This window comes from Labrus bergylta, chromosome 14 (assembly GCF_963930695.1).
Source record: "Labrus bergylta chromosome 14, fLabBer1.1, whole genome shotgun sequence".
Classification (NCBI taxonomy): Eukaryota; Metazoa; Chordata; class Actinopteri; order Labriformes; family Labridae; genus Labrus; species Labrus bergylta.
Genome location: NC_089208.1, coordinates 5,738,308 through 5,750,921, shown reverse-complemented (window position 1 = coordinate 5,750,921; position 12,614 = coordinate 5,738,308). Strand labels below are relative to the sequence as shown.

General features: G+C 37.3%; 1 protein-coding gene across 3 annotated transcripts; it reads right to left on the bottom strand.

Annotated features, from left to right (window-relative positions):
• Positions 1-1,491: 1,491 nt before the first annotated feature.
• On the bottom strand, positions 1,492-12,375 carry rab24 (RAB24, member RAS oncogene family). Of its 3 annotated transcripts, XM_065963051.1 has the most exons (10): positions 11,834-12,375; positions 11,513-11,539; positions 9,871-9,992; positions 8,494-8,562; positions 7,782-7,860; positions 6,820-6,887; positions 5,992-6,091; positions 5,180-5,230; positions 3,706-3,765; positions 1,492-3,433 (listed from the first exon to the last, which is right to left on the bottom strand). In XM_065963051.1, exons 3-10 carry the CDS (start codon positions 9,985-9,987, stop codon positions 3,363-3,365), a joined length of 615 nt encoding a protein of 204 aa, XP_065819123.1. In that variant the 5' UTR covers positions 9,988-9,992; positions 11,513-11,539; positions 11,834-12,375; the 3' UTR covers positions 1,492-3,362. The 3 variants fall into 3 exon arrangements, with proteins under 3 accessions (XP_065819123.1, XP_020496207.1, XP_020496206.1); XM_020640551.3 differs by lacking the exon at positions 11,513-11,539 and having other exon boundaries at positions 1,492-3,430; positions 11,834-12,365; XM_020640550.3 differs by lacking the exon at positions 11,513-11,539 and having other exon boundaries at positions 11,834-12,362.
• Between the last annotated feature and the right edge of the window lie 239 nt (positions 12,376-12,614).

The following is a 12,614-nucleotide window of genomic DNA, read 5'->3' as shown; positions in this document are numbered from 1 at the left end:
ACTTAGCCTCCCTGGATGAGTTGTTGTTGAATGCATTCAAAGTGGAGTTTTTTTCACTTGGTTTAAATTAAGTTTAGAATTATAAATCTGTGTGTAACCCCCCCCCCACAAACCCAACCCTCCTCTAGCTGTGTATAATTAGAATTTTACCGTAAAACTAATAATAAAAGCTCATCCCAATTTAAGGCCCAGGCTCCTTTACTGGTGCTGAAAGTTTGTGAAATAAGGAGAAAAAGCAGCAAGACACACGCTTGTGCTGGTTTTAAAAAATGTTGAATTTGAGAAAAACAAAGGCTTTTTTTTCCATCTCACATGTGAAATTTTAACCCTTTAAAATCTGCTTGAAGACCTTTAGATAATTTGATGTGTTTGCACAGCTCCACAGGCCAGCCCAGCACTCGTTAGTGATCATATTTAGAGAGCTCTCTCTCTTCACACACTGCAGCAGGTCAGCAGAGATCTTACAAAGAAAGATCAAATTACTGATTTGTAGTTTAATTTGTTTATTGTTAAATATAAAGTTAAATATTCTTTCTGGTGTACATTTTTAGTATTTTATAGTCTCTCTCGTCTTTGTTGTGCACAACTTCTGTTTGAAAATAATCAAAGGCCCATCTCTTATTGACGCCCGTCTCAAATATAAGCAGGGTCATTTTATAGACTGAAGTAAATAAATTATAAATTATGTGAAGGTTTATGGTATATGGTTCATAATGAGGTCATTACTAATTAATAAGTTCAAACCATATCAACCCTGTTAAGCAGCAAAAACAAACATGGATGGATCAACATTTTACAACATAAATCAATTGAATTCATGCTAAAATTGAATCTTGTGTTTTGGTAGATGATCTTTCAGACAGTTATGGTCTGTGTTTGCAAGAGGTCTGATGTTTCTGTCTGAAACTCTAACACATGCTGTGTGCACACTCCTTCACTATCAGGTGACATGATACTAATTGATAAAGTCTCCTGGTATCATGCATAAAGATCCTAAAGGTATAATGTTTATAAAATCTAATGTACCTCTTTTTCTGCAGAATTTCAGTTTTCCCAAACATCTTTTTTTCATCTGAATTCAAATTCGAGCTGTTTGAAAATGATCAATTCCAACATGTCGGATCATCTCGCAATGCAACGAGAAAATGTGCTTTTTTTTTTTTCAAATGTTACATTGAAGGACCCTGAAAATATAGCTCTTATTTTGAAGGGTTGCATCATGAAGCACAGGCGGAGGTTAAAGAACAAAACAATTTAAATTGTATCACAGTCGTACATTCAGACTTGAGTGAATAGATTTGTTTAAACTTTTCTTAATGGTCTGAGCAGTAAACTAAAAGTGGACACAGACATATCGATTAGAAAATAAAATTTTCTAAGGATGCCAGGGACTTAGATATGAAGATGTATTAATGGTGAGAGTTTTGATTATTTGCAATATGCTATAACATTTCTAATTTAAATTGACATGATGATGCGCTCGAGCCTTGAAACTTTCAACAAGCTTTTATTTTTACAGAACATATTTGTACTTTACATTGGTCTGTGTTGAACAGACCTCAATAAAAAATATTGTGCATCAAGAGATCAACACATGAAACATCAACACATCAAAGCAGCAACATGGAGGAAACTGATATCGTGTCCACTTATTCATCCATGTCTTCTTGGCAGCTCAACTTAAAAAGGCAATAAATTAGTGATTTGAGTCTTTAAGTGTGATAAAGCTGTAAATACAGTTCTGAGAACATCGAGATGACGGTGTGTACATTGTTACAACATTCACCCACAGCGTTTTTCTCCAGAGTTGCTGAAATCAGTTTCACAACACATAAGAGGTTGAACCTTTGATCGTCTCAGAGCTCTGAACGAAGCCTGAAAGAAAATCTAACCGTCGTGTTTTCATGAGAACATTGCATCTGAAATTACAAAATAGAGATCTTAGAGTTGAAATGCAGAAAAGTAACTGTCATTGTCATTTTCTTTCAGTCTGCTGAGGCCATGCAGTTTAATAACAGAGATAAATGCATTGTAGAAACCATCATCTAATGATGACAATCATATGTTGCCTTTTAACAGAATCGTAGCTTATGCTGCAAAACAGAACAGACCACATACGTGTTGAATGTGGCGTCACTTGGTGTGTTTTTTTTTTAGGACTGGATACTGGACCTTGAGTGAAAGTTGCTCAATGAACATCTTAGCAAAATGAAGTTTTCAGCTTCTGGGTTTATTTAAGCTGTGTGTGGCCCAATGTGCATGCTCGTTGGTGTTTCTCCTGCTGGGCCTGCCCACATGTTCCCACTCAGCATATATCGGAATCATGCAAAAAAAAAAAGTTGGAAAGTTTTACAAATGCACCCCCTCCATTGGTTAAAAATTATTTGCACAAAGGGTCATAATCAAATCCTTTTCCCAGTTGAAGGTGTCCTGTCAACAGTTTCATAGGGGCGGCCAGTAAGTAAGAAGTGTTGGTTTTTGTCGCAGTACCACGCTTAGCCACTGGGGCGAATTACTAGCAAGGCTGAGAATCCCTCTCTTTTAATACATCCATGGTGTCAGATGGCAAAACTTGGTCATTGCTTACGAAAGGGAAGTAAATTTTACTCTGTCCTTTTATTTCTAGCGCAGATATAAGGCTTTCATAAAGATCATTGGTGTATCATTCATTTTCATTAATTCATTTTAGATATTAATGCCTGAAAACAGGAGTGTTTTTTTAGAGACTTTTTTCATATTTGGCTTCTCTCCATTGGGCTTCCGAGGACTAAAAGACTATTTTCACAGCAAGGTTAAATAGAGTTGGAGGTAAACAAAAAATCTCCTGTTGTAAACAAACAATTCACCCTCTTGGAGCATTGAGGTTGCCACAACAATATAACAGCACTCAATCAAGTCACTCTGCCAGTCAATATTCAGTGGTCTCTTTTCTTTGTTAACTTCCTCTCACCTGCAGGTCGTCTTTTCACCAAGCATGTCTCCTGAGTGTTTCACACTGCAGCCTTAAAGATAAGTTAAATCCAGTTTAGAGGAAGTGACAGGAGACAAGGGACCAGCTGACAATCAAAAAAAACAAAAAAACAGGCCATAAGAGTGTGACAAGTGTTGTATGTAGATCCCTCTTCACTCTTCAACTGATATGTTAAAACACTTCCATAAAGTCTTGCAGCTCTCAGTTCTTTATGGCACAAAAGAAAAAAAAAACTTTAACGGAGGTGTAAACAGACCAGTTTCACGTCTTTTTCTGTGATTTGGATCACAGTTCATCATCAAGAGTTATCCGACATCCATCCAGCATATTCAGGTGTTACTACAGTCCAGGTAAGGTGACCATTTCTGTTTCCCTTCCAGTTAGTTCAACATCAGTTGTTATGGCAACAGGAGTAGAAATAAGAGTCTTTCTTCTGGCCCAGGTCAACGTTATTTTCTTCTGCTGAAACGGAGACAAATAGTTGAAATTCTTGCATTAAGCAGATTTCGATTGCGTTCAGGAGGTCGATTTTCTATTATTCAGAAAAAAGCCTTCCCCCTTTAAATAAATTTCACTGGCACAGTACCAGTCGTGTTTAATCTCTGACTTTTGTTTATATTAAAAAATTAAAATTAAATGTGATGAATTGTTACTTCAGAAGGTCGATTTTGGGCAGAACCATGAAGGATTCATACAAACAGGGTTCTGTGAGTTTAAGAGAAAACAAGCCTCACCTGTCATATACTCAAACGAGGTGCTGTTGTAATCCTCAGCAACTTTCTGGAACAGCTCATCTGTGAAGCAGAAGAAGAATGAGGCCTGTCAGTTTCCATCAGCTCATAAACACATCACGATCTGGTTGAAAACAAGTCCACTCACGTTCTTGATAAAACAGTCAACAACAGGGCAACAGCTCGTATAAAAGCAGCAGTGTAATTGGTCGGAGAGGCTCAGAAACCCATCGAGAACCGAGCTTGTTACGCTTCCACCAATTACCAGATCTCAGTTAGAATACACACTTTCAGTCTGAGATGTACTCGGTGAGGTTAGGACAAGGTGTGGGTGATCTGGACTTGACACATCATTAAAAAATGTTTGACTTAAAGAGTAAAAGCGTCTTTAGAAATCACCTCGTGTACCCTGCCTGTCTGTTGTCTTCTCTTCAAGCGGTCATTCTCTTCATGTCTCAACCTGACTGATTACATGCAGTTTCCTTTTACACAATCACTCCAGTGTCACAGGATTACCAACAAAGAGTAACAGCATCAATGTTTCCCTCTTTTAGAGTGTTCAAAGGTTCATGTAGGGATGATTTATGTTGTATTTTCTCAGGTTTGGTTTGCATTCATACTACTGTTGAGTAAAGCTCATACGACATCAAGGTCCTCAATGCAGTTATTCTACTCCAGAACTTCTGCCTTTATTCATCTTTAAAGGTTTAGTGTTTGTTCATAAAGTCAATCTTGTGCATGATTGAATTCAATCTAGGCCTTTGTGGAAAGAGCCTTGTGCAATAATTAACCTGTGTAAATGAGAGGGAGCTTTGTCACAGCTCAGTGTTTTCTGTTCCTTCCTAAAACTTATGTCGCAGTCAAAGCCTTCAGAAACGCCCCAAAGTGAGCTTAAGAAACGTTAGTTGGTGTCAGGTCACCTCTTATCGCGCTTCATCCTTTTAACTGCTCTTCAACATTAACCCGCTGTCAACGTCTTTGTCGGCCAATAAACTTCCAGTCATGTTAAACTTGCTTCAGTCAAAAGTGACATCTTGAGGAGTCGGGAAGTAGGGATAGGGTGAGCTAATTGGCCATATTATTTTCAATTAAAGAGGACATATTTTACCCCTCTTCCACCTTTTCAAACAGTCCCCTGTGGTCTAAATGAAACATCTGTGCTGTGCTGTGGTCAAAATATAACATGAATCAAGCACCAGAGGAGGTTTGTGACCCTGTAGAAACCAGCTCTCTCAGAATGCTCCGTTTTGGTGTGTATGTCTCTTTAAATGCAATGTTGCACACTTGATCGTGTGTTAGCATTCAACAGCTTTTCCTTCACTCAACAATGCAGTGATTTTCTGCTCCAAATGGTCCCAGAATGTTTATGGTTCAAAGTTAAAACCGTGACAGGCAGACCATGAATAAAAGCAGCTGTGATTGCAGCTGGCATCCTCGTGTTAAATGTGGCCCTCAGATGACTGAAGGTGTGACTCACCAACATTATTTCCTGTTTTACTGGAGGTCTCGAAAAGCTGCGCCCCAATCTCTGTGAAAGAAAGCCAGAAGAGTGAGGTTAAGTGTCAATCAGGCTGAGGAACACAATTGCGCAGGACGGGAGAAATTTGACCGATGCTGGAATTCTTACAAATCCTACATGTAGTTTTAATGATTTCTTAATATCCTTTTAATCACATTCAGGACTTTTACAAAGACTTAAGTAATGGTGTTACTTCCCAATGTGGGCAGCAACACAATCTCAGAACAGTCAGTGTAACAGGAAAACGCTTTTCTTTTCAGTTTAAAGATTTAAACCTCACTCAGTCACTGGGTCAAAGGAAAACCTTACACTTACCTGTGTGCACAATTCACTGTGACTCTGGGACTCAGTATTTAATCTCAGTATTGAAACTGTTTCCACATATATCTTTTTGTAACTATTTTCTAGTCAACAGCCTTCGTCAGAAACGCTCACAGTTTGATCCTAAAGTCAAACACAGCTCACTCCCCGTCGGTTTAGGTCACACCACAACCTGTGATACTTTTAAAGAAGGCTTTCAACATTTATATTTTTTTATTACACTTTTACTTTACTTAAAGGTCACATGTTATGTGAAATACACTTCACCATGTTTTTTTTCACTAATATGTGTCTGTCCTCAAACTCCCAATGATGAGAAGTCCATCCTCTCCGTCTTTTGCGCCTCCACTTTTCAGAAAATGTGTGCTCAAACACGTCATTTGGAGATTTTCCCTTCATGAATCTAACGTTAGAGTACAAGTATATGATGAGTGAAAGACTGTGCGTACCTTCAGCAAAGTCCTGAGCGTCGTGGTAGTCGATCTGGCGCAGGCTGCGATCTCCTACCACCAGGTCGTTCTTAGTGCCACACAGGTAGATCTTACAGTGCTGCAGTGACACACGGGATCAAATGAAACACACAGTGTGTGACAGGAGATCAATGTGTACCTCTGATGGGGAACTTTTACCTTGGCTGTTCAGTGAAGACATTGAATCTTACAGCTCAAGTTGCAGACAGACGGTGACTATTCGGTTTCTTTTTGTTATTAAACGTTTATAAATTGGACACTCAGTTTGTCCTCGGTTTGTGATTCATTGTCAATTCAGGAAACACTTATCGAGTGAAAGTCTATTTGAGCCTCCCTGTTAGGATTCAAGCTTCATCTTTGCACCGTCTTTAGATCAGACGTGTCCTGGTTTTATTAAAATATCATCAACTTTCAGACTGCAATCTTTCAGGCAAACTTTCCATGCAGCATATTGTGTTTCTTCAACATTCAACATTTGAGGGTTTTCTTTCCTTCTATTGTTGAACATATCAAGGATTTCTGAATTAATCAAGATAATGTAACTAAATAAAAAACACATCTGTACGGACCCTTGTGTATTCAACTGCAGCTGAACGTCAGACTGTGAGTGGAACAACCACTTTTTCTCCATAAACTCCACAGCGACAACAGGTCAGAAAATTATCAAGAAACACTTTTACTTCTCCTGTTGAACTTAAAGAAGCTAAATAATAAAAAAAAAAAAAAAAAAAAAAAGGACGATAACTGTCTCGTTACTTTCTATGAGAAAAACTAAAAATCTCTAAAAAAAAAAAAAAAAGCTCTTACTTCCTCACAGTTCTGCAGCTCCTTCACCCAGAAGCGAGCTCTCTGGAAGCTGCTGCTGTCAGTCAGATCTGTAAGACAAAGAACACATTTAGTCAGCAGCAGCAGTCTGACCCCGTGTGTACACACTTTTTTTTATGTTTGTATCAACATCATGTAGTAAGCAAAGGGAGTGATTTTCAAACAGACGTTAAAATCCACATAAAATAAGACCAGTTCTTCATATTACAGCATTTCTAAAAACATAAATATTAAGAACATAAAACCCTGACCAAATCACAGAATCCAGCCGATACGGTGTGAAATAATATAAAACTAACATAACAGATTCTAAACTACAGTGGGGAAGCAGAAACAACCGGATAGGAAACAGAGATAACATGAACATGACAGCAGTGTGAGTAATCCTCTGGGAAATGCCATCAGCTATTTCCAAAATAACAAAGTTCCCCGATGCGGAGAAAGAGAAAGACACAAAAGCTCTAAAGAAAATACGGCTTTGAGCAATACTTCCAGAACCAGTGTGGAGATCATTAATAAGTCAGATCTTTCAATCCTCTTTAAGAACTCCTTCCTGCTGCTCGGATTGTTGTTTGCATCCTCTGAAGGATCAAAGTGATCACGTTTCATCTGAACGCTGATGCACAGCCGTATTAATATCTTCATTCACTTTCATTGGGACTCGCCTCACTGAGCGGCTTTACTTTAGTTTTTGATCTGTAACCACTTTTGTTTTTTTCTGTGGTTAAGTGAATGTTGTAGTCTTCGTTCTACAAGAGGGTCCTTACTTTTTTTCAAAATAAAAGCAGGGTTGAATTCAAACAGCAACTGAAGTACTCTCAGTTTAAGGCAGTACAAACATTCAAAATAAAAGCCTAGCAATTTTAATTTTTTTAATGTGAAATAATGGAATTTCAATCGTTTGACTGCCCTTAAGAAAGACTAGAAGATGATTAGAATCGTACCGTAGCAGACGACGGCTGCCCGGGCTCCTCTGTAGTAGATTCTGCTCATCGCTTCGTAGCGCTCTGATCCCGCTGTGTCCTGAAAGAGGAAGAAAAGAAGCTGAGATGATGCATCAACAGTCAATAAAGAAACCACACCAGAGTGCTAACTGCTTTCTGTTTGAATATATCAGTATTTGTACATAGTCAACATTCCTTCAACCCCCATACTGGTTTTAAAAGCTCTGTAATCCCCAGTGTGAAAAGCTCTAAAAAAAAAAAAAAAAAGGCTGGTTTCCCCTCGTAGCTCTGAGGTGCTGCTGAACTGTTTCTTCTCGCTACTTAAATTGATATAAATCGCTTTTTTCCCTCCTTTATTAGTCCAATCAAGATCCAAATGATGAAAAGAGGCGTAAATCAGAGTCGAACGTTATCTACATCTGCTGTATAAGTTATCTTAATTATTCTTCTTTTGTGCATCAGCTGACTTTTTTACACAAACACTTAAAAAAACAGTTTAATGTCTAATTGGTTAAAGTGTTCATGAGATAATATTGTATTAATCTTTATTATCTTAATCGTTAGATCAACAACTTTAAAACAAGTTTTGTCAACCGACGCCCTCGATGGAAGCACATTTTATTCTGGCTTTAACCGATCAGATCTCAACTAGCCACATCTGACTGGTACACACAGACTCTCTTACATAACAGGTTTGTCTTAACTTACTCACCCATATTCCCAGGGTGATCACTTTGTCTCCCACCTGGATAGGTTTGGCAACGAAAGCCGCCCCGATGGTCTGTCAGGAAGAGAACACAGGAGCAGTGAGGCAGACTGCAGATACTCTCAGTTCTTCTTTAAATAAAAGTCAATTCATGTTTGCTAACATGGAGCTTGTACTAAAACCTTGAAATAAAGGTGGATTTGTTTGCATTTTAATTCCAGTTGGCTGAGAAAAAAAGTGAGGAATCAGCAGTTACTCTGTCGACTCCGCTTTAAATTAAACTTTTTTTTTTAGTTTTTAGTGTAAAGTTAAGATTTTAATTGGTGTATAGTTTACTTAATTCTTGCTTATTTTAAATTCATAGTACCTTTATCTTTAATTTGATTCCTATATATTCTTATTTTATCTGTTCTTCTTGTCGTCTTTTTCTGCTGCAACACTTGAGTTTCCCCGCTGGGGATCAATAAAGGATTATCTTATCTTATTGTTCTTGCACACACATCCTCATATCAGATGAGAGAATGATTAGGAATACATGTGTTCATGCAGTTCTTTGTGTGTAGTAAATTAAGCTCAGAGAACATAATAAGCAGCTGATCATACAAACAGATGTGAAAAATTGATTCAGTAATGGAATCCTCATTTGTACCAATAATATTCTCTTTCATTTTGTTACAGATTTGTGTCTTGAGTTTCTTTCTCTTTCTGTCTCTGCACTTTACTGCTGTGTATGTTTGTCGTGTGTTTAATTAAGAGGAGTATTCTTTAAAAGTCTGTGCGAGTCCTTCCTGCCCTGTGATTCATGTTTATATTCACATTTATGTATTATTAAGTGTAAACTAAAAGTTAACTAAACTATTCAGAATATGTCAATGGCAAAGTAATGAAGGAACTCCTAACTTGATGTTTAAACATTTTGGTTTGATATGTGATACTGAGTGTTGATAGAAGTCAGAGATTTTAATTTTGGATTTCTTATGACTTGATAGTTATACATCAGAAATATAAAAATGTATCGTAAAGAGAGGTCATTAACGGCTTTAAGTGTATGAAGGCTGAAGGGCTTTGAAAATGTTCTAAATCCATTGAATAAATTAGTGCAAAGTAATACAAATATCATGGTGTACTCTTAAAGAGGACATAAGAGAGGCATGACTAGTAAGCTTCAACATTAACATCTAAGATTCTAAGAAAAGTGCTTGTCTAATGCATTACATAGAGAAACATGACTGAAGATGATCACAAACTTGAGCATTTATGACCCCCGACCTCCCCCGGGGGGGGGGGGACATTTAATAATAATGTCTTTCATCTGAGCAGCGTGCAAAGAGGGAATCAGCAACGGGCCGACATGGAAAATAGAGCAGAGCAGCTGACACTCACGTTCTGGTAGGGGCCGACCAGGAAGCGGTGATGAACGTATCTCTCCACCAGACTCGTCTTCCCCACACTCTCCTTTCCCAGCATCACCACTTTAGCATCCACACGCATTGCACTCATAGTAACTGGGACAGGAAATGCACAGGACGGGGTCAACAGAAGAACAAAAAAGAGGGGGAGGGGGAGTTAATGAAAATGTGCTGTGTGGCAACGATGGCATGAATACTATTTCAACTGAGAATTACAAAACACTCCTTAACATTTTTTTACCATCTGTATTATCTATTGTCTTTGAATATGAAGGATTTATTGTCACACTTAAGAGGACAAGAAGCAACTGAACTACACAACTTGAACATTGTTTTATAGATTTCATTCTTATGGAATCAAACTATCATGAACACAATCGAGCCTCTCCTCTTAACTGTGAGTTAGGACTGACACAGAGGAATATGTCAACAACAAACAGGCCAGCTGAGATGTTAAACACAGAGACTGAAAAAGTACAAAGAATGCATACTTTAAAAGTAGCAGCAATACCTCTGAGAATAAATACTGAGCTGGACTGCACATGGACTGTGAACACTGTAATATTTTCATGAACCCACTCAGGGACTTGGATTTCACTTTGTGATTTTGAATGTAACTTGTGCTGTTTTTATGTTCTGTCTTCTACATGTGAGCTGATTGTGATGTGAGGATTTCTGAGCTTTCACTGAAAGACAAATTTCCATTCAAATGAATCTTATCTTACTGTAACAGAAGTAAAGGTCACGTATTGTGTTTGTCCTATTACCTTTGTGCACCTCATATGTTAAGGAATTAAAATAATATATCTGCAAAGTAGCTTGTAAGTTTCTTTTCATTTTTTTTTGTTTTTTTGTATTTGTACATGTCAAAAGACACAACAAAAAAGGAAAAGGAAAAAAACAATTCACACTTTATCCCATGTACAGAAAGGAGCAGGGAGAAGAAGAATTCTTGTTTTGCCTGCCCCCCCTTACTCAAAAAGCAAACAAGAAACATCTGGATGGTCTGTCCAATTACAGTCAGTGAATGAATATCATGCCAACAGAAAACAAATCTGACAATTCAGTCTTTACTTCCTCAGAAAGTAGAAGGAAAACACACAAAACAAACTAACTGCCACTTTCATACCGTCTGATAACTTTGTTCTTGTACATTTTCTTAAACTGAAATATCTGAACACAACCCTTCAAGTCATTATCTAAAGAATTCCACAATTTAATTCCAATGACAGAAACACACTTCTGTTTTAAAGTTGTCAACGCAAACTGATGCTTAAAATGAAATGTCTATTTTCAGCTACCTATTGTAAGATGAACTATAATTCATTATAATGATTTATTCTGTGATCTAGCTCAATAGGCAAAGTTACCGTTACCTAATGATCTAATACATTTAGTTAGGTTAATGTTATAATAGTTGGATCTGAGTTGTCAGTTTGATTTTAATTGTAAACAAGTCTAACACTGTATTGGAAAACAAGAACATCAGAACTCAAGTATAAAGTGTTGTAACATAAATAATAAATACATGAATATGACAAAAAGGTAAACAATATTTAAGATGTGGCTGACAAAGCACTTAATAATAATAATAATAATAATAATAATAATGAAACCTTTTCGAGGGGGAAATAGTCACAAAGCTGTAAATGACAAAAACAAAGTCAGCACAAAAACAAACGATTGAATTGAATTAAAAGAAACATGTTGTTGTTGTTGTTGTTATTCACTTTGTAATCTGGTTTTGCGCTAAATATGAAAGCGAAACTGAAAACGTTACATGTTATGTTTGTACTGTACCGTACTGTACTTTAAATGAAAACAAAATGTTGTTTAAATCGCATGTAAGGTACAAACATGTCATCACTGTTAGCCTCACGTTAGCTCACCTAGCTCACTTCAGCACAACCACAGAAACAGACAGAAACAAAACTCACCTGCTGGCTGACTCAACGAGTCTTTGTAAACATCTGATCCACACGAAGCAGGGGCCAAAGCCGAGGCTGTCAACCCGGTTTTCAAGTACAGACGGTAGCAGTCAAATCGCTTGTCATCTCTGCCCAGCCTCAGCTCAGCTCCAGCTGCAGCGGGGACTGTCTGCCGCTGTGGCGCAACAACCCAGATAACGTCAATAACGTACAACAAAAAGCGTCATAAAAGCCTTGTGGCAGTCACTTATGTTTGTCTTAAAAAAAGATTCAACGCAGACGGAGGTCAGCCGACTGAAGAGAGGACTCTCAAAACGTTTCTGAGGGGAAGAAATCTTCATCTGAGCTTTGTTTGTTTGGGTTGGAACTAAAATCATAACAGAGTCTGTTTCCAGGAACCGGAAGTGCCCAAATGACATGACACAATTTCGGATGTTGTTTTTTGTTGCTGTTGTTTTTTTGTTAAGATTATTTTATCAATTTTCACTGACAAAAACATGTACATCTTATACATTTACATGCACGCATAGATTTGTTTAATATTTTATAAAAGTATTTATTTTTTAATATATATATTCAGGTCTAATTACAGATTTGTTTATAGGTTCTTGTTTAAATGTCACATATATTTTTATCCACAAGATATTTTTTTGTTTATTAAAAGGTTTACTCAAACTGTATATTCTTCAGTATACTTATGTATTACCTAAATGTATTGATCTGATGTTTAAACATTGCTGTACATATATAAACAACACAACTTCAGAAGGTCAACACATATACAAAAAAT

What these genes read in the sequence shown, in the direction of transcription:
- rab24 (XM_065963051.1), bottom strand. Translation starts at nt 9,987, where the DNA reads ATGAGTGCAATGCGTGTGGATGCTAAAGTGGTGATGCTGGGAAAGGAG. An exon ending in TGGTCGGCCCCTACCAGAAC is followed by an intron (nt 8,563 to 9,870) that starts GTGAGTGTCAGC and finishes TCTTCCTGACAG; the next exon opens with ACCATCGGGGCGGCTTTCGT. An exon ending in TAAAACAGGAAATAATGTTG is followed by an intron (nt 3,766 to 5,179) that starts GTGAGTCACACC and finishes TCTGCTTCACAG; the next exon opens with ATGAGCTGTTCCAGAAAGTT.